Source organism: Aphelocoma coerulescens, chromosome 2, assembly GCF_041296385.1.
Source record: "Aphelocoma coerulescens isolate FSJ_1873_10779 chromosome 2, UR_Acoe_1.0, whole genome shotgun sequence".
NCBI classification, from domain to species: domain Eukaryota; kingdom Metazoa; phylum Chordata; class Aves; order Passeriformes; family Corvidae; genus Aphelocoma; species Aphelocoma coerulescens.
Window position 1 is genome coordinate 115,000,753 of NC_091015.1, and position 20,797 is coordinate 115,021,549.

Consider the following 20,797-nt stretch of genomic DNA (forward strand, 5'->3'; position numbering starts at 1 on the left):
ATTTTTGGTGACAATGCTGAAATAGAGATACAATCAGATATGCAGACATCATCACAACAGAGAGAGGGAGAAGCAAAAAGCCCTGGCAAGAAGAATGTAAAATGACTGACTGATCTGAAAAGCTGTCTTAATACAAAACAAAAGAGGAAAAGCCAGGGTAAAACCAAGGTTCTACAAACTGATAAAAAAAAATTAACTGTACAATCCTAAAAGGCTGTGTTTAAAGATAGAAAACTCTTAACAGCATCCTGGATTCAACTTCAAGTGAAGGAAGGCAAGAAGAAGTAGAAACCCTGCAGGTTAGACCAGGCATTCCATTTTAAAGAGTGGGCATTCACTGTTCCAGTTTTCCTGGTCACTGCAACAGCATGGACATCCTTTTTTCAGGGTCCAAAGCAAGGTTCAAAACTCAGCATCAACAGGTCTGTGCATTACTTTAATGTGATCCATGGAAGCAACCTAAAATGGAGTTGACATTTTTCATAAAATAACCTGTAAGTCCTGCAGACTTTCTAAAGAGATTAATAAACCTAAAGTGAAAATTGCTGATTGGATAAAACACTGAAGACATGTTGATGTTCAGAAAACTAAACTACTGCTGCAAAGTGAAAAGCATTACATACTTCCCATGTCCACTACGGTTAGAGAACATTTAATGGCTTTAGATTGCAACAGGAGACTAGCAAAGGTTATTTATCCTTCTACTAAACATCTAACTCTATGCCAGTCAGCACAATTAAGTATCAGAATAAACTGCCCAAGGAGACAGGAATTTCCATCAGGCAAGCCTTTAAAGAAAAGGTCTGGCAAACATCTGTCAGGAACTGCATACAGCTTATTCTACTCTGGGGCAAATGGATGAACTGGATCTGCATGTCTCAACATTTAATGCATGCCTCACTGGAGGACGTAGTAACAAGGAAAAATTTTCACTGTCAACAAAACCATACTAGTGTGCTGTGATGAGGAACACATTTTTAATCTGTTCAACAGGAACTGTCTCAGAAGGCTAACAAACAGCAGTCTGGACAATTTCTTGATATCCCATTCCAGCTCTATTGTCTGGTACTGCTACAATCAATGACAAGACACAAAAGGAGACAACAGAGAGCCATATAATCTAGCAGATGTACTAAGCCCAGGGAGAACAAGCATTCTTTTTCTGCCTATCAAAGATAATTACATACTGAAGCGTGTTCTGTATGGTATTAAATGGTTTTTGGCACTGTTGTTGGAGTCTTCCAAGGAGAGAATTAATTCTTACAAACTCCAAATGTGTTTCTCCTTTGGATGACACATCCATTGTTTACTTCCTGAGTTTGGCCATATAAAGTATAAATTCAGATAAATTAAAATTTCATTATGTTCATACGTTTATGAAATATCTTATGCAAACATTAGATGGCCTAGCTGCTGTACACACTCATACTGTTTTTTAATGCTTGCCAGATGAGCAACTGAAATAAAGATACATGTACCCTCTAAAGCATACATGATATAAACTCAGCTTATTAACAGGAATGTTATTTCTAATGGTTTTTTTTGAGTTCTCAGAAGACCTGAACACATAGCTGATTTACATAGCTATTCACTGGTTGTTAAGGCTGTATTATAAGCATTAATTTCTGGACAAATATGAAAGATTATGCCTGATAATAACAACAGTAACTTCACTATGTTTCTCTGTCAACAGTTAAGAGTGCACAACCAGAACTAGCTAAACAGTGTAACAACTATGAAAGGGAAATCAAACCCTGCAAGTGTTTTTTCTTTTATCTTATGTTAAGCACTGGAACAGTCTTATGCCATTTAGGCCATTACAGCTTTTATTTTGAGAAAAATGAGGATTTTTTTATGGAGTGGTATCCTTTAGCATTACTGTTCACTTGTAAGAGGCACAGTTTTGTATGAACAATATTTCACACTGGGCTTTTGTATTTCCTTACATCAATTACGCTAGCTAATGAATCCCTAACATTTTGCATAGTAACTTCTAAAGCTTTAAGAACTATTACTTTTAAATTCATGGTTGCAAATGTTTATGCATTGAGAAAAATCTTTATTTGCTTTACAGAAATTTCCACTACTTTTTAAAGACATTTCATTAAAATTATCACTGTTGATTCGGCCTGGTCAATCTTTATTTCAGAGTTCTATGTTTGTGTATATAGTACAGATTTGCCTTCATGACTTTGTGTTGTTCAAACTCACACTTTACTCTTAGCCTATCTCCTGCCAAATTCTAAATTATTTTCTTGGCTGGATCTAAATTATGCCATTTTGGCAATATTTTCTCTATTTTTTCTAATACACCCCAAAGAGTAGAGATTAGTCGAAGGCCAGCTGAACACTTCTGACAATTGTCCGTGTGCTAGAGAACAAGTATGTGACAGTTTAGGTGACTATTTAACATAACCATGTATTCAGTTCTTCTCAAAAAAAGACAACTGTATTTATTATGCTAAAAACCTGAATACAGGAATATCAACTGAGACACTTATGCTCTTCATTAATAATACTACTCCATTTTTATTTAGGATCTTATATTTTCAGCACTACACATCATTTTACATCATACAATTCCAAACCACACCCTACACTATTCTAATCTCAAGTCGTACGCTGTACCAGGGCGGACACTGAGCAACACTGGATAAAACAGTGCAAGCACTTTATCAATTTACTTTTTGTTATCAACTTCATCAGTCCATCACTGGGATTCCATATTCATAGCCTTGGTCAAACTTCTGTTCCCTCCTCTTTACCTAAATTACTGAATGACACTTCAATTGACCATATCCCAAACAAGGACCAGAATAAAAAGAAAGAAAAACCAAACCCAACATTATTTCATCCCTTTACTAGTAAGCCAATTTCCTTTCCATGTGTTACTCTCTTATCTTTCCCTTCTTGTCTAAGTAGTTTAGCAGAGTGAGCAGAAAGAATTACCTTTGCCTCACTTTACTGGGACCAATGAAACAAACTGGAAAGAGACTAAAAGGTCTAAAGGTTTCTATGAATTTTTTTGGAAGACAAAAAGTTTCAAATAGCTGCTGAATCTTCTAATATTTTTCTATTTTTTAACCTCTTCCTGTCTTGCATCCATTCATCAAATGGTCTTGCAGAGAACACAGATCTCAACAAAAGAGTAAGTCTGACCACACACACACACAAAATCCTTTTCTAGAGAAGACAGTTCTAAAGATTGTTGTGAAACAGATTCTCTCTCCCTAGGGCAACATACATGTAACTCATCATTCTCAATGCAGCTTCTGTTATTCATTAGCAGTACAGATAAACCCGTGGTCTACTGCACACGTGTAGCCAGACACATTGGAGAACTGGGTGATTTGCAACTTAGCTCCAGAACTCTAAAAATTATGGGATACTTCACATTTATAAACAACAAACCACTCTTCAGCATGACTGGATTTCCCACATTCCTTCATTCTCTAACACTCAAAAGTGGATTGTACAATTTTTAAATGGGACTCCCTTGTGCAGGAGCTACTCTCAAGCTTTGTGCAGCATTTGGCTTTTAAGTCGTCCCTCAGAGTGAAAAAGTCCCCGTGTTATAAAGGAATATAAGAAACTGGTGTTTTCCTTTGGTCTGTGCTCTGTCACACCTTCACAAATATTTTGTGTGTTTGTTACAGAGACTAACACGTTGTAAAATAAAATAAAATATGGATCATTCTTCTTGTGAGTATATACAGACTTCATTTTAGCTAAGATGTAGAGGCTAACACTAGCTTACATCAAATAAAACCAAAGCATTCAGCTTCCTTTTAAATTAACCTGCAAGTTACAACAAAAGTCAAATTCTGTCCCACAGTTTAACTTACAGTTAAAGCAATGTAAAAATGTATAATTTTTTTTCAATACTGAAGATATCAGAACACAGATTCATATTTATTTCTTCCCATTACAGCAACAAAAATAATGAAATATACTTCATTTTACTGAAATTAAGTGGGCATTAATATAATTTTTGTTACCTTTCTTGCAGTTGTTTTTTCCACCATGGTGCTATTGCTGTCAGAATTTTCAACTTTAACTGTTTTTGTAGACCCAAATTTGGGCATTTTATAGCTGTTTAGCTAGCTGTATCTTGTATCAGCGGGTTCATCCTGTGTCTGAAAAACAAACAAACAGCATTACATAAATATACACACTGCAGTGTCATTTCAGGACAAATGTTACTGCAGATGGTAGCAGAGCTGAATAGTACCCCAAAAAAGATGACTAATAATGACACCTGGCTTCAAGCACCCTCCTCATATGCAGCTCAAACCTTGGGGCAAAACCCCAAAAGGTCTAACATGGCTGTTGCTGGGGATGGTGTCATGAAAAAAGCACCAAGTCAGCTGCTGAACTGCTTCACCCCTCTAGCTTACCTTCTTGGAAGACTTAACATTTTTGGTTATTTTAATAGGTCCATAGGTTCAGTATCTCACTTCATGTTAAATGCACTAAGAATTGGAAAGATGCACAAGATTTCTAGAAACACTGGGAAGAGAAATTAGGTTTTCTAGCCTGAGAAACTGAAATATTGTATATTCAAAGTTGTATGAAAAGAAAGTCAGGTCTTGTGGTTTATTATCCTTCCTGTTGGATCAAGAGATGCCTGCTAGAAGAAAAATCTTCTAAAGCTTAGACCTGGAACTAGAAACCTTAATTTCCACTGTCTATCAAATTATATACATAAGTCACCACTAGAGACAGATATGTATCTATAAAAAGCTTCAAGAGCTGTGTAGTGTTTCATCTCCATCTCAAAAAAGTGTCATTACAGATTCACATAATGGAAGAGGTCTGACTTGCCTCTTCCATAGAAGGAAGAGCCACCCTTTTTGTAAGAATGCCTGAGAGGAAAGGTCACACAAAGGTAAAACTGCATTTGACAGCACTTCAAAGCTGGTGACTTTTTAATGGGTCTTTTTTTGAGTTGATGTATTTTGTTATAAGTATTTACGTGATCACAATCTTACTGAGGTGTAGTAATTTCATGCCTGAGCAAGTCATCATTTCAGGTGCAACACTCCTATTGTAGCTTTACCATTAAGATTTTGGGATCATCACGTAAGAGAATTTGTTGCTGTTTTAGGACCATGGCCACTATTTTGGTTTGACATGGCTAACTGACAACAAAACTGGTGCAGATGACTTTGAGAAAACTGTATTGCACACTATGCCTGACACACAAGATGCTGATATTCAAACAAATTTCTACATCCTGCCCACCCATCCAAGGCTTAAACTATGGAAAATTTGAATATTTGTCTAAGATTAATACTGTTGTATACAACAATGTAACATACTACTTTCTTAATCTTCCAGAATAGGAAGGGAAGAAAAGTTCAAAATGCTCAATCCTCAAGTCAAAGAAGTAGGAAATGTTGCACTAATGTCTGCTCTTGTCCTCCCTTTCCCCTACACCTGAGGGGGTTTTGTTTTGTTGGGGGTTTTTTAACACTAACCACAAGCTTATGAAAAACAGGAAGAGATTAATTAGAAACAATCTCACACTCAATAACCAGAATCTTGTCTCCACTAAGATACAAGACAGAATATTGTGAAATTTCTACTGTTCTACTCCTACCTAAGACAAAAGAAACATTAGTTTATTCCCTTCGTTTATGGAGTGTTAACAGGATTTATGCAGCCCCCCTGACATAGAGAGTAATTGTTCAGTTTTAATGAACATCAAAGCACATGGTTATCAGTCTTCTCTTTTTACTTGCCTTTGTAACAGCTGCAGGAACAAAAAATGGTTATTGGCTCCAAGGAGAGAAAGAAACAAACACTACACTGAGTTTCCTGTAATTTACTAAAATTTTCCTTAATCCTAAAAGAAGCAACAAGTTACTATCTTCACAGAATACTACTGTGCTGATTAGACCAAACACAGTGTATTATTTTAGTAGCAAATACCTGTTTCCATGGGTTTAAAAAGCTACAAGTCATAAATTTGCCTTTGCTCATTTAGCCTCTCAAATTCTCTCTGTAAGTTTCATTTGTAACAATTCCCATTGTATATATCATGATTACAACTACTTTAAAAAAGATCAACAGATGAAAGCTTTACTATTTTAATCAATACATTTCTCATTGCATATGCTGCTGTTTCCTTTCCTTCCTTTTTTTCTGCTACCTGGCTCCCTGACACTACCTTCACTCCTGTTTTGCTTCTCTTCCTTTCCTGTTTTCATATGCCATTCCCTGGTGTATGACAGCAAGAAGCCAAACTTCACGAGCCTAGTAAAATTTATTAGCTCAGGCTTGGCTCCCTTGATGTCATTTGACTCACCAGCAGGGGCTAAACCACATGAACTGAACAGAGTTGCCCTTCAGAAAAGGCCCAGCCTCCCTGCATGTCTTACCTGGACAGCAAGAGTACCCTTTTTAAAATGGTAGAACAAAAAACCCCAACCTCAAGTATCGTATAGGAGCAAGAGGATTATGAAAACACGTTCAAAATAGATTTTAATTAAAGGTATTTTTAGTAATATAGTTAGCTCAATATATAAATACAAGTACATGAAAACAGAAAGCATAGGATGTTTCCATTTTCTTTAGCAAATCATCAACAGGCAGAAGCAGATGCACAGGAAGCTCCACCTGAACACAAGAAGAACTTTACTGTGCAGGTGACTGAGCACTGGGACAGATCACCCAGAGAGGCTGTGGAGTCTCCCTCACTGGAGACAGATTCCAGAACTGTCTGGACACAATCCTGTGCCAGGTGCTCTGGGATGGTCCTGCTTGACCAGGGAGGCTGGACCAGATGACTCACTATGGTCCCTTCCAACCTCACCCATTCTTGTGATTCTGTGATCAAAAGTAAATGTGAATTCATTAAATTCTTGACCCAAGCCAAATATGTTTTGGAAAAAAACCAAACTGCTTTAGTGGAAGTTCACTACAACTGAGTGTCACATACTGGATTATCAAAGCAGAACCACCACACTGTAAGACTAACAAACAGCAGTATTTCCATAAAGTGTTTCAAGTACCAGATTGCTATTGCACAATCACTGTGCGGAATTTAAAACAGACATAGATGCTTCAAATATTTGAGAAAAAATACTTTTCATAAAAGGTAGATTTAAAAAAATTATTAAAATACCACTCTGGCACAGAAATTAGGCAAACTATTCAACCTGTGATTACATAGTATATATAGCAATAAAATTTTCTGCCGAAGAAGTGTTTTTACTGACATTTTATTTCCATTTTTCTGGAGTTCAGTACCATTTCAACTCAAGTTCTAAACATAAACATTTGCATTCATAGTGAAAATGTAGAACATTAACAGGGTCTTCCAGGGAAACCTAGATCTGTCTGCTTTGAGTTTTCCTCAGGGGCATTACTTAATGCAATTACGGGTTTATTAGGCAATCTTGGTGGCACATTTTAAATCACCAGAACCCTAAATTAAAAGTTAAAACTCTTTACATTCAAATTATTCTCCTCTGTCACAACAAGCAGTGCCATCACTTTTCATGTGACACATAGGCACAGCTGTGCTTTCTCTATAACAAACTGATTTTAAGCTTTTCAATAAAACAGAATCTGCTTCCTACTAAAGAAACTTCTCTGTATGTAACAAAATCAGATATTCTTGTTTTATGTTTGGACATCTTTCCTGCACATTCATTACCAATCATCAGTCATACTATTGGAAATGCTGTTGAACTCTTCTCTCAGTCATTTTTCAACTAAGGAACTAAAAATTCCATTTTCTCCTTGAAGTAACAAAAGTAAGCACTTGGACAGATCTACAAGCAGTGACATAAAAAGCTAGGATTATTTCATATAAAAAACCCTGGACATAACAACCAACCCCAAAAAAACTTCACCAATCACCAGAATTTCAGATATAATTAGCTACAGAAAATTAGTGATATAATAAATCTCTAATGCCAACAAGTTACTCTATTAATTTGTATAAGCTTACATTTAGCACTGATGAAAAAGCTTGTCTTTACCTATGTAAAAAACCAGAGGATTCATGCAGCACTACAACAGTCAACCACTGTCATTCAAACCCTTTACATCTTTCAGCCTGATCTTCTGAGAAATTAAGGCCACTGTGTTTGTGCTAGATGCATATGTATGATTCACTAATGACTTCCAAGCCTATAGATGGATTTTCTTTAAATTTGACAGCAGCAGAAATTTTCAAATATATTAAGCATTCACAAATTTCATGGGAAAAGGTGGCTAGTGAAGAATAACAATAACAATCCATCACTGTTTTTTGCAAGGGAAGGTTTCAGTATCAGCTTCATGACATACTGCCTGTAAGACAACTCCATGAGATGGCCTTTATAAACCACTTCCCTTTTTTTCCCCTTAGTTATGGGGGGGGGAAAGTTTCAGTTGAGACCTGCACATTACCAGAGTCAATCAACCACAAGACATAAATTGCTAAGGAATTAAGCATCATTAGTTCTGGTGCTCACAGAACTACTTTTTTCCTTTCTGGTTCAGACTGTATGCTTACCTCCTTATTCCTGCATGTGCCCCCCCCTGTGAAACCTACAGCAAAACGTTACAGGATGCTTTGGGAAGGTTTTCTTTGATAGCCCTGTTGTACAGCTGATTTTGAAGGTTAGCTGACTGCTAGTACTACATCAAATCAAGGGGGCACAAGATTAAACTTCTATGAGAATATCAGTAGTTGATGAGTTAATTTCCAAGACACTGCATCTACCCTCATGCTCTAGAAATCACTTGCATTTAAAAAGCAGGGGACCTAGAATAAAGCTATCTTCTCAAATACCTCTGCTTTCCTGTATTTCCCGTATCTTATTTCAACTGTAGAGAAGAAAAATAACAAAAAAAGAGAAAAATATAAATATCGCTCTCTTTCCATAAGGATTTACTCCAGAAACAGGGAATCAATGATACCAAATTCCTGCTATAAATAGTTGACAGGAATGCTTCAGAATGTTTTAATAAAATTAAACTACTGAAAATGACAACTATGGCTACATCTACATTAGCAAGAAGTAAAGAACTATCAAGAGTGGATTTGTAGAGTAAAACAGCTGCTAACAAAAAAACCCCAATTTACACTAGTCACATTTAGCAGATTTGCTCTGGACTACTCCTAGTGCAGTTCCATGAACGACATGCACATTAAAGGTTGGAGCACATTCAGCAAATTCCTAAACACATCTCTCAGCTTAAACCAGGAGGAATAAAGCTCTGAAAACACTACATATAGCAAATTAAACTACACTGAGGAGAGAGGATAGTTACTGATTTAAACTAAGACTGACCTGATTTTCTCTTAGAAATCTCCTACTTCCTGTCCCTAGAAATTTGTCTCTTCCAAGTTTATTTTGAAATGACTGGTATGATCTAGATCTCAAAGCTATTAAGAGTCCACAAAAGGGGAAAAAAAAAAGTTGGTGGATGAGTATAAGAGAGATGTCTAAGAACAGCTGAACTGAGGGAAAGGCAGGCAAAAGCCAACATTACATATTCTGTTCAGAGAAAGCCAGCTGGCCAACCCGTATGCACACACTGGCTAATTAAGAAGTATGTAGGTAGCTCACGCCTAGCCATACCAAATGTTATCTGCTTTCTGGTGGGAGTGTGTCAAAGACAGATGAGGTTAACACACTGAGAGAAAGGGAATGGGTATAGTACAAAGGACCAAAAAGCTACAGAAAACTGGTATTTTTAAAACCTGTAAGAAGCAGAGTTTTAGCAAAAAGATGTTCATTTAACTAAGTTTAACACTCTGTGTTCTTTTTTCTTCTTATCAGGAAAGTGCAAATGACTTCAGTATTTTATTTCACAACAAAAGCATCCTTCAGCAAACAGCTCAGGGAAGTGATTTCTTTCCAAAAGAGAGGTTAACTAATTATTAATGCTAAATGAAATGTGTGATGGGAGATGTTACAGCATTGCCAATTATTTTCTTCTATAGAACTCAGTGCTGCTACACACAGTTACTCAACCAGAGTCAACTGCTACACAATGAAATGGCTCCTGGCAAATGAACGTTATCAGATTAGCATCTACCTTTTCACCTACACTGTCCAGTAATAAAAGAGGGCTTGAGAGAGAGCAAGAGATTATTCAAGATGTTTTGGTTAGAGGCTAGGGATGTGCTAAGAGGCACAAGACCAGCAATTTGGTGGTGTGGGGAAAGAGACCATTCAGGTTACGACACACACAGCAGGAGGGCAGTGAAATCCAGTAGCACAGGGCCAGGCCTTTCTGGGCTGGCAATTTAAACACCACGTCTACAAAAATCTGTCTGTAGTTTAACCTGGTATTACCCATACAGAAACGTATCTAAAGCTTCAGATTAGCCAAATGACAATGTGACTGTGACAAGGAGGCAGCAGAGAGAGAGAGACTTGAGAGGACAAGGCTAAAAAGGGATTGTGTCTGGGAGGAAAGCACAGGGGACTCCATGATCAACACACAAGTATTTTTCCCCAGAATACTTTTTTCTGTGTTACAGAACACAAGCCGGAAGTCTTTAGTCTTGCCATTCCTATGACCTTGTAAAAAAGCACAAACATTCCATACCCTTTTCATTTAAATGGAGAATGACGAGCTTATCCCTGTGGTCCGTTTTCCACTACCTCCTTGGACAGCCACACTTGCAGAAATGAAGTCTCAAACACTGCTGATGTCTCATGAAAATGTCAAAATGATGGTAAGGATGGGACACTGCTGAGAGCAAGCACTTTAAAATCTCATCAGGACATTATACAAAATACTGTTCTGAAAGGTCAAAATTTCAGAGTGACTACAGCCACAAAAATATTTGTGCCAAGGTCTTCATTGCAGAGAACTGTATCAACACAGCTATTCTACAATCATTAGAGCAATTTATTTGATCTCTACAATGAAGACACTGAAAAGATTATTGAAGGCTTTATTTGAGCAAAAATAGTTTTAGGTTTCTTGTGTAAGTCCTATGAAAGGAGTGGTACATGAATCCCCCCAAAAGAGACTTCCTCTCGGTCATTTAGCCACTGAGGGTGCTGCTGTAGTTCAGCACCAATGTTACTGCTAAGTAGGATTATGGAACATTTTAACTCCCTGGGTGCTAAAGTCAAAGTTGAATTAGGTACGAGACCTAGAGAGTAAAACATTTTTTCCAAAAAGCTTATAACACATTAGACATATGCAGCTATAATGGACTAAATATACATTGCAGTACATCCCTACTGGCAAGCCTGCCTCCTGCTGCAGGTTAAAACCAAATCATCCTTTACAAGCTCAAAAGAGAACCCATTCCGCTTAAGAAAAGATGAAATAAAAGGCTATTTGTGTACACTGTACTATTTGAGACCGTATTTTTACCACCACCACTTCCTGTGTGTGGTATACATTATAATACCTTCAAATACAACGAACAGAACAATTTACCAAGCCCTTTTTGCCCTGCACTCCATGGTGTCTCATTGTACTCACAATTCAGTTCTCTGGCAGACAAATAAACCAGCAAATAAATTACTAACCACTACTGGCTCTAGGTAGCAGAGCAATTTAATATGTTAGAGAGAGCACTGCCTGAATGATACATGCAGTGGCTTTTGCAGATGAAAGGTGACAAGAACATTTTTATTTGGAAAATATTCACAAGGTCTTTTCACACAATTGTGACGGTTCAGTGCATGCACATTCCAGTGTCAGGGTTATGATGAAAGAACTAAGCTCCAACACAGTCTCAAACTAATGTGCCCAAGGCAACAGTCTGTTGCTGTATTAAGTGCAAATGCAGTACCCAGCACGGACATGAGTCACAAATTTGGCAGATTTTACAGCATTTGACAATAAAAATATGACAAAACATTCTTGGTTCAGAAGTGAGAAATTCTTTTTTATTACAATTTTTCTTTAAGATTTGCACAATACTCGAGACAACTCTGTGGCTAGAACATGCAATGCTGGAATTAGTTCTACTCCTTTGCTGTACCTATTGTGCAATCTCAGAAACCTCTCCCCTGCAGCAGTTATTCCTACCAGATTTTAGAGGATATATCAAAAAATCAAAGAAAACAAAACATAACAAGCACTTCAGAAATACGCGTCATTATATAAATTAGATATATGTATTTTGGAGACTCCTCAGATACTAGCTAATAGATGGAACAGATTCATTGTCCTATCAGAGAACATTCCTACATTTTAATTTGAAATGTTCAGATACCTGACATCCAAACACATAAAAATTGTACAAATCTTTCTGCAATAAGCAAAATAAACTATTTATTTGAACTCCATTTTATAAAGGTGTCCTTTATAAAATGGTGTAACAGTAAAACAGGCATGGGCGGTGACTACTCACAATCTCCAGAACAGTTTTTAATATACTCTGAAGTACCTACTCATTGCATGCCAGACTACACTACACAGGGATAGGATGAAGTCCCTAAAAAAACAGCCAACACTCAGGCAGCAAGAAAGATTTTCCAATACTTCAGCTGGAACACACCACTACTTCCTACCAAAATAAGGAATGTATCTCATAGTCTAGGAATTTCTACTAGGAAGAGAAAAAAAATGAGAGAACATACAACTCTTTCCTATGCAGAAAACAAACAAAACCTTTGCAGGGATTTTGTTGCACTTGCCTATATAGGACCTTGGGCTCCTTCCCATAACCCCTCTTTTAAGAGCCTGTGTGTTTACCTGTGCTTGGTTTCAAGTGTCAAGTTCCACAGATTTCACAACACTCTTCAATTGATTTCTGTGGTAGCAGTACCACCTAGACTTGCCAACTTCCTTATAACAAATATTCTCTACTAAAGAGCGTGACTGAATCTATAGTTTTCTAATTAACCTTTAGTAAGGTTTTTCTCCTCTTTTTTTTTTTTTAACTAAACACATGCTTATCAGAGATTATAAGAACTTCATTATACATAGAATTAAATAATAGTTGAGGTGAAGAGACATTTAGAGGTCCATTTAAGTCTCTCAGTTATCTACTCAGACATTTTCAGCTTTAGTCATACTTTACATAGACCAGGTTGAGTTTGTTACTTGAGCAGGAAAACACAGTAAAAAGAAATAATGGAATGTACAATGAGAGGTGTTACACGGACTGACAGGAAATTTAAAGGTGCTATGGGTTCATACATATGGTTCATCAGAGAGGTCATGCTTCAGTAACAGCAGTATCTGAGCAAGAGACTCCTCTTTCATGCCACAGCTTGTCATTAGAAGTACACCTGTGCATCTTCCCCAAGGTTTTCTAGCAACTACATTATATTAAGTGTCAACAAGCTAAGGACTGAACCTCTTACTGGAGTAAGTTGTACATTTCCTGCCTCATAAATTCTTTAATAAAATTCCAAAATCTACCTGTCAGAATGACACCAACATGCTGACAACCCAGTGAAGTTCTGAGGAACCAATGACCACAAACAGCTGCAGCAAGTTGCTTCACCTGCTTCTAGAGAAAAATAATCTCGTTCTTAACATGATTCCTGCTATTTCAGCTTGTCTTGATTTCTACCTTCTTAAAGGGAAGAAAATGTCCACACCACCTTTTTTTTAAAAAAAACCCAACAACATCCTAAATAGAAAGCAGCACCTATCCTGGACAACTCCAGAGAAACAACTATTCAGAAATCAAAACTGGGAATGCTCCCACTCCCTTCAAAAATATTAATTTATTTTCATAATACTGCTTGGAAGATGAAAATGCATTATTTCCTTCATTTTACAGATGGCAACTTAAGTTGACAGAAATAATGAAGTGAGGAGTTTGACCAATTTGCCACACCTGTAACATCAAAGAATTTATTTTTCAGATTATTTTGCATTAGGTAGTAGTTTATACTTGGTTAGACCATAGCTACTATTGACTTCATTTTCAACCTCTGCAAGCAACCACTCTTTCCTACCACTGCTAAAGGAAAACGGTAAAAGTCTCAAAGCAGATATCCCCATGCGTGGAAAACACTTAGCATGTACTCATAAAAAGCCTGTATCTCACACAAATTCCAAAACAGACTGAGAAAAGGTAACTTTCAGGGTCAGTGTTCAACTTCCTTCAACATGGGATCCTCTTTTCCTGTAACCTTCTCCTACGTTACAGAACTTATTCCAGCTTCTGCCACAGGACTCTTCTTGGAGCAGTAACCTAGACTGTACAAATGCATTAACCCCAGAGATGCATACAATTAATCATTTAAAGCGGAATATCAACCAAAACTCCATCAATTCATGATGCAATTCTGCTGTGTGCAGCAGGGCAAATGAGCAGTGCTGCTCTAATACAGGGCAGACAGCATTTCTGGCACAGCAGGAGGTAAAGGTTAGCCACACTGTTGTAGCACACACCAAGAAGTCATGCAAATACAGACAAGAAGCACTCGTTTCACTTCTTTTGCAACGCACTCCTCCCATTTCCTTCTTTTACTTTCTCTGAAGTTCCAGTCTCAAACAGATTCTGAGATCCTCCCACTGCAAATGTCACTCCACACATCAAGATTATGAAAAAACAAAAATCAAAGCAGTTTGTTGGTATCACACTTCTAAACTCATATGGAATTAATTACTGTTTATGTCTTTCCAAGGCACTGCAAAAAACGCATGAAAACTAACATTTTGTCAAAATATCCTTGCAGGTGCTATATCAACCAATCGAATATTGCTTGGCATGTAAGACCTAAAAATTACTAGCAGAGCATGACAGAGGAAAAGAAGAAGGATCCCAGGTATCTATGGGATATCTACCTAATGACCTTTAAAGTTCTTCCACATGGATAACTGAGCAGAGAAGAATTAAAGAAAACAAGTGTGGTAGGCTCTACTTTAACATCTCACAGCAGTATACTGAGTACTGAAGACCAAGTATCCAAAAAGGTAATTTTCAAAGAATGGGACACTCTCAAGTAATTATTTAGATTCATGGACCCTAAACCTGGGTAAACCCATCTGCATCAAGACCCATCCAAAAGCAGACACCAAGAGTGCCACCAAAGCCCTGTAAGGTGCTGAGGAAAGGTAGAAAGCAAAAGGAAGAGGTAGGAGATGAATTATTTTCCCAGCTGACTCTCATACAACTCCCTTCTAGGATGCTGAACTCCTTCCTGACTTAAAAAAAGAAGCCTAAGGAATTAATCTGTTTACATAATGTTATTTAGGGTGAAAAAACAATGTTGACAAACACGGCCTAAACAGACAGGATGGCACAACCCTGAAAAGAGGTGAGTGGGGAAGATGGTGCTTTGCAACAGGGATCCCTAAAGAAGATTTGATATAAACAGATAGTTGAAATAGGAAAGCACTGAATACGAAGGAACAAAAAAGTAAGATCAAATACTGTGATTTCTTTTTTTAATTTTTGAACAGAAATAGTTTCACAAGTCTGAAATCCTAAATATTCATTATTTATTTAGTAAAAGGAACACCCAGGGCAAAGGAACACTCTTTACAATAAGTACTCTCCAATTTAGACAGAAATAGTATAGATGTCTATATTCAGGACAAACTTTCAGAACAGAAATCCTACCAGTTTAAGACTATGGAATTCTCCATTATTTCAGAGAAGTTTTTGAAAGGCTGTGGGCTTGCTTAATAGTGAAGCATGTAGGCTGGATACATATACTAGACATGAACTTGCAAAACCATAGTCTTAAGTAATTAACAACTTTCACAACAGGCTTGGAAAAAGGTTACTTTTTCCAAAAAAGCATAAAACAGTAGGGCATTTGATATCACAATGGCATCCCAGATTGCACAGGAATGGCAGAATCTTTATCAATGAGCTCATATTTAAAAAAAAAGCAGATCATTCTATTACCACTATCACTATACCACTATATTTAATCACATAATTTCCTCTCAATAACCAAGAAAAGTGCTGCACTGAAAGCATGTACATTTTATGAAAAAACTGATTTTAAATTGAACAAATTAAATCACAAAAGCTGAAAGTTTGTGGAACTTGCTTAACATAAACCAGAGAATATTTTCTTTAAAGAATGGTTAGGAATAATTTAAAAGCAGAAACTCCTTGATTCGGAGAGACTTGAATTGAAGCTTCTCTTCATGCATAGAAGTACACATATCCCCTACCACAAAACGGGAGTGATAAGATGTAAGGCATGAATGTTTAAGAACAGGGTTATCTCTGGTTATCTCCTGACATTATCAACAAACACAAACAAACAAAAAAAAGCACTGCCTCTCCCCAGAACGGTGACGAATCTTCCTTTCAAAAGTCAGACATCAACCCCCATTTCAGTGTGGCAGGAGTGGCTCCCACATAGTGACAAGGGGCATCATTCCTTCTGAACCACTTATACTATTTCTACAGCATTCCTCCATGCAGGCCAGTGAGGAACTGAAGCGGTGCCAGAATTCAAGATGAATCTGAAGGACACTTGTCAGTATTGTATTATTCTCAAGTGCATTTCTCTATTCTCAGATTAACCCTTTGTCTTTTCATGGAGGATACTAGCATTATTGTTCTTACACAGGCTGGCTGCTCTGCAAGGAATCACTGGAAAGAAGCAAACAAAGAACCAGTACAAACAGAACGGCTTGAATAAGTAATTGTTTTTCTGCTCTAAAGAATTCCAAAGGATCAAAAAAAGGACTAAGTTCCTTTGCAGATGTTCTCAATATTCAAATAATAATTTCTGAATAAATTCTCTTATTGCTAATTATACTTCAGCTACTTTTCGTATTTCTCCTCCGTCAACAGCAAATAAGATTGTTTCACTTTCAGTTTCTCACTCACAAGCTTACTCAGAGTCAAGCACCGGAAGAGACTTTTTTCCAGAAAGTTATAGCACAAATAATGTACAGAAGACATATAGGGATTTGTCTTTCTTTAAAAAGAAATATCAGAATCTGCATTTTTAACAGGCAAAATGAAGTGCAAAGAAGTCTTACTTATGCAATCAGCTAATTAGTAATTCAAATAATTTTTTAAATAACTTAATTAAGAATCTGTATAGCAGAACTTGGTAGAATGTACCACAGCTTTACAAGACTACCACACACAGGCAGTACAAGAAGAATGCATCCTTTGACTATTAAAATTTAAATTAATCAAGAAAAACACATCAACTACAACAGCTGAAAAAAAGTTCTATTACATATTTGAACCAGAAAAAATTTTGACAGTTTTATAATTTATCAAGCCTTCAACAGTAAGTTCAGCAAGGTATCCCAACAGACTAACTAAAATCAGAACAGAGTATTTTACTTGCACTATTGGGCCAAATTTCAACTGGTCATGACCGTAAGCACACTGCTCTAGCTGAGCCTGCAGGGAGCCTGGGGTGGACTGGACGACCTCCAGAGGGGCCTTCTGACCTCAGCTAGTCCGTGATTCTGTCCCATGAATCAGAAATGCAGATGTTCTTTACCTTAGCAGCAGGATGTCTATGGGCAGTTCTCTCCTCCTGCTGATACATGCAGCATAGGACAAGGTTTGTGTCTTCTACACTCTCCAGAAACTTATGCTACATAGTCAGGGCAGCATTTATTTTAACAAATAATCACACAGGTGGCCAAGAGAACCTGTGTAGCTAGTGAGTATGGGTGTCATACTCATATCAAGAGAATTGTGTAGAATGCAAACATCATATTCCTACTGTGGGAAATACCTAGGTGTCAAAATAAACATTTACATGGAGAAACAACCTCACATCTTAGAATCAGACACAGATAAGCTTCCGGAGTGCCTGAAGGGATCGCCCTTTATTCTCAACAGTCTCTCAAAGTAAAGGAGATCCTTGATTCTACAAAGAGGAATTCTCTTGCAGGGAAATAAAAGAATATGCTAGCCCAAGAACTGGCTCTTAGGAGCCAAAGAGACTTACTGCAAAATCCATTAGTCCTCCTTTTTAATCTACATATCTAAAAACTTGTGTGTTCACAGGTGCTTCCTCTTGAGTCTTTTTTAGGATGAGCTATGGGTTCAAAGGAAACACCTGCACAGTTTAGCTTAATATGATAAACTACATGGAGAAGTGGAGTTGTAAACATCAGGTTTGATCTACTGGTTATTCCCTAAAGATGTAACAAAGTAAATATTTTTCAATTAAGAAAGACTATTGCATATACAGAACCTACCAAAATAACACTTAAAAGCCTTTCTATCAGTACTTTGACAAACATAAGAAAACCTACTGCCAAACAATTTTCAACTCCTTCCACAGGAATCTACTTTCCCTCTGGAAACCTACAGAGCTCCAAAACAAAAGATTTAATACACCCATACATTATTGCTAGAACCTCAGTAATTTCTATTTAAATCTTCATAAACTAATGATAATTTATCAATCTAAAACCAAGAAAATGCACAACTTATCTGCAGCACTGCCAGAAAGAACATTACTTAAAATACACACAAAGGCCCTTCACAGGCTAAAAACAGATGAACTGCCAACACCTACTTACAGTCCTTCAACGTTAGCAGGATTCAGGACAGGTACAGCAGGTAGCTGAAGTGCTACCATCCATAAGAAGAATCTAAAGCAGTAGATGGAAGAACAGAAAGCAATCTTGGCTTACTCACAGGTTCCTAACTGGATAACAGAGGTTTTTGTCCTGGCAAAATTGTGAAGACATGCAAAATATTTAACAGTCTTTATTGCCACCTCTTGGCCATCGCCAATCTCACAAAAATAACAACAAAATCATCTGTCAGCTCCTTTACGGAAATAATCTTTCTTCTGGGGAAAAGAGATAGCAAGGGAACAGATGGAGTGGAAAGAGAGAACAAGCAGAATACTGTTTGCAGACAAGTGTAACTATTTAGGGCTGTAAAACTACAGTGAGTACTGCAATTAACTTTCATTAAAAGTTTTACTGTGTCGTCTGGAGAATCGAAGGGACTGGAAAGCAAAGAACCAGTTATTTTCAAGACTAAAGACAGGATTTATTTACTTAAAGAAAGGTAAAACAGGTGTCAAGACACCTGTTTCTTCTTGAAGTCAAAAGATGAATAGATTAGCTTTACCCACACATGAAAGAGAATAACACTAAATGAAAAGCCCATTTTCCCTTTATCATTAAACTGGTAGGAAGAATCCAGATTAGCAGGCTGCTGAAGAGTGTAGAGCACCACAGAAAGTTGGTTTCTCTGTTAGCTGTTTGTTGCACACAATCTTGAAGGAAACAAATAAGAGGAAGACATTTCCACAAACCAGCTAAGAGCTATCTAGCCAACTGAGCTTAAAAGGTTTGATAGCCAGACACCTCTTAAGTAGGACTAATACAAAAGGCTTGGAAATAGAAGGGCAATCATAGGAAATGTCTTCACACATGAGCTCATTTCAACTTTTTAAGACCTACCACAGCATGCTTGGAAATGTGTAAGAGTTACTTGAGGTTTGTTGCACTGAATACATTCTGGAGCCCGGTGCGGGGAGGGAGTGCTTTCTACCTCTGATGCTTTCCAGCCTCATGAATGCAAGACCTAAGGCAAGAAAAGAGTTGTTCCAATACTTTCTATCTCCAGCAAGCTACTCATGGGTAGAAAGCAGATGACAGGACCAGAGAAAAAAATATATAAAGTTTTCCTCCTCAGAGTGCATTTTTGGATTTTGCCTCTAATACAGCCCATAATTCTGTCTCTAACGTTGCTAATAGCTTTTCTTAACATAAACCAGCGTGAAATCAATCCACTTGTGACATTATCACTACCTAGAGCACTCTGAGAAGAAATCATGAAACTGAGGAGCATATATTCATTTGTTGTTCGCTAAAGCAGTTGCAGCAGACATAAGGATGCTTCATCAGATCCAGAGAAATAATCTAAAATAAACCAAGGCAAAGTCATACTCTGAAGGGCTTCATGTCTCTACATTAATATTTAGTCTTTAAGCAAGGTGTCAGTAAAGGTCCTCAACTGCCTCCATAAACTTACAGAAGAACTTTTAAGACTCTTCTAGGTTCTGGAATAATAATGAACTGACAATAAAAAAAACTAAAGATGTTAGCAGAGCTCTGACTTCTGTTATTCTGTTAATAAAATCATTCAGTGTAATAACACAAAATGCAAGACTGAGTTTGTGCTAATATTTATTTCATACCATCTGTCACTAGAGTCTAAGTAGAGTCTAATGATGTAGTTAAAAAAACAGTTTGATTTGGAGACTAAATGACCAACCAACATTTATAATACTCCATCTGCAAAAGAACACGGAAAAGAAGAAACACCAAACATTCATGCCCAGCCCATCACTTCATAAGATAAGACCCAAAAAATGTCAGAAGTAGGTTGTTCTGAGTGTGTATATTAACAGTGTGGTAGCAGGTTAATCATTTTGTATTTGGTGATCAATAGTTCTTTCCAATTTTAAAGAGGACCAACTGCACTAGTCTCCCAGGCAATTTCATTGGCCTAAGATTGCCTAAATGTGGTAAATCAGTTCAACAAATAGAATTTGTTTTCCTGTCTGTAAGCCCAATACCGAGAAAGAAGTTCTGAATACTGACGAAGAAGTTCTAGCTCAGTCATTTCTAGCTGCCCATATTTCCACTAAAAAGGATATCCAGGACCTTCCATCTAGTTAAGTTAAAGCTGCAACAACTTATGGAGTTTGTAGGAATTTAAACAGACAACTGAGCAAGCAAAGAAACTTTTTTGAGAATGATTGGTAATCACTAATTTATAAACATAGATATTCAACTTTCAGTGGATGCTTTTAATCCTATGGTTAAGTGGTAACATAGCAGTACCTCCTGCAACTAATACCAAGCAAAGACAGAAGCTTCATACACGCACTCATTTATCCTGCTTATTAAAAGGCCCTTTCCTCTAGGAAGTCACCTATTGTGCAAGCCT

At 37.1% G+C, this 20,797-nt stretch overlaps 1 protein-coding gene across 3 annotated transcripts in view; it reads right to left on the reverse strand.

Annotated features, from left to right (window-relative positions):
- ANKRD12 (ankyrin repeat domain 12) overlaps positions 1-20,797 on the reverse strand; it is a 59,895-nt gene that overhangs the window by 36,480 nt on the left and 2,618 nt on the right. Inside the window, exon 2 of one of the 3 annotated variants that reach the window (XM_069004447.1) lies at positions 3,999-4,136. The exons of 1 other annotated variant lie outside the window; for it this stretch is intronic. In XM_069004447.1, coding sequence (XP_068860548.1) covers positions 3,999-4,085 — 87 coding nt within the window. In that variant the 5' untranslated portion in view covers positions 4,086-4,136. Of the gene's footprint in view, positions 1-3,998; positions 4,137-20,797 lie in introns of those variants that run through there. One more of the 3 variants, XM_069004448.1, reaches the window with a different exon arrangement.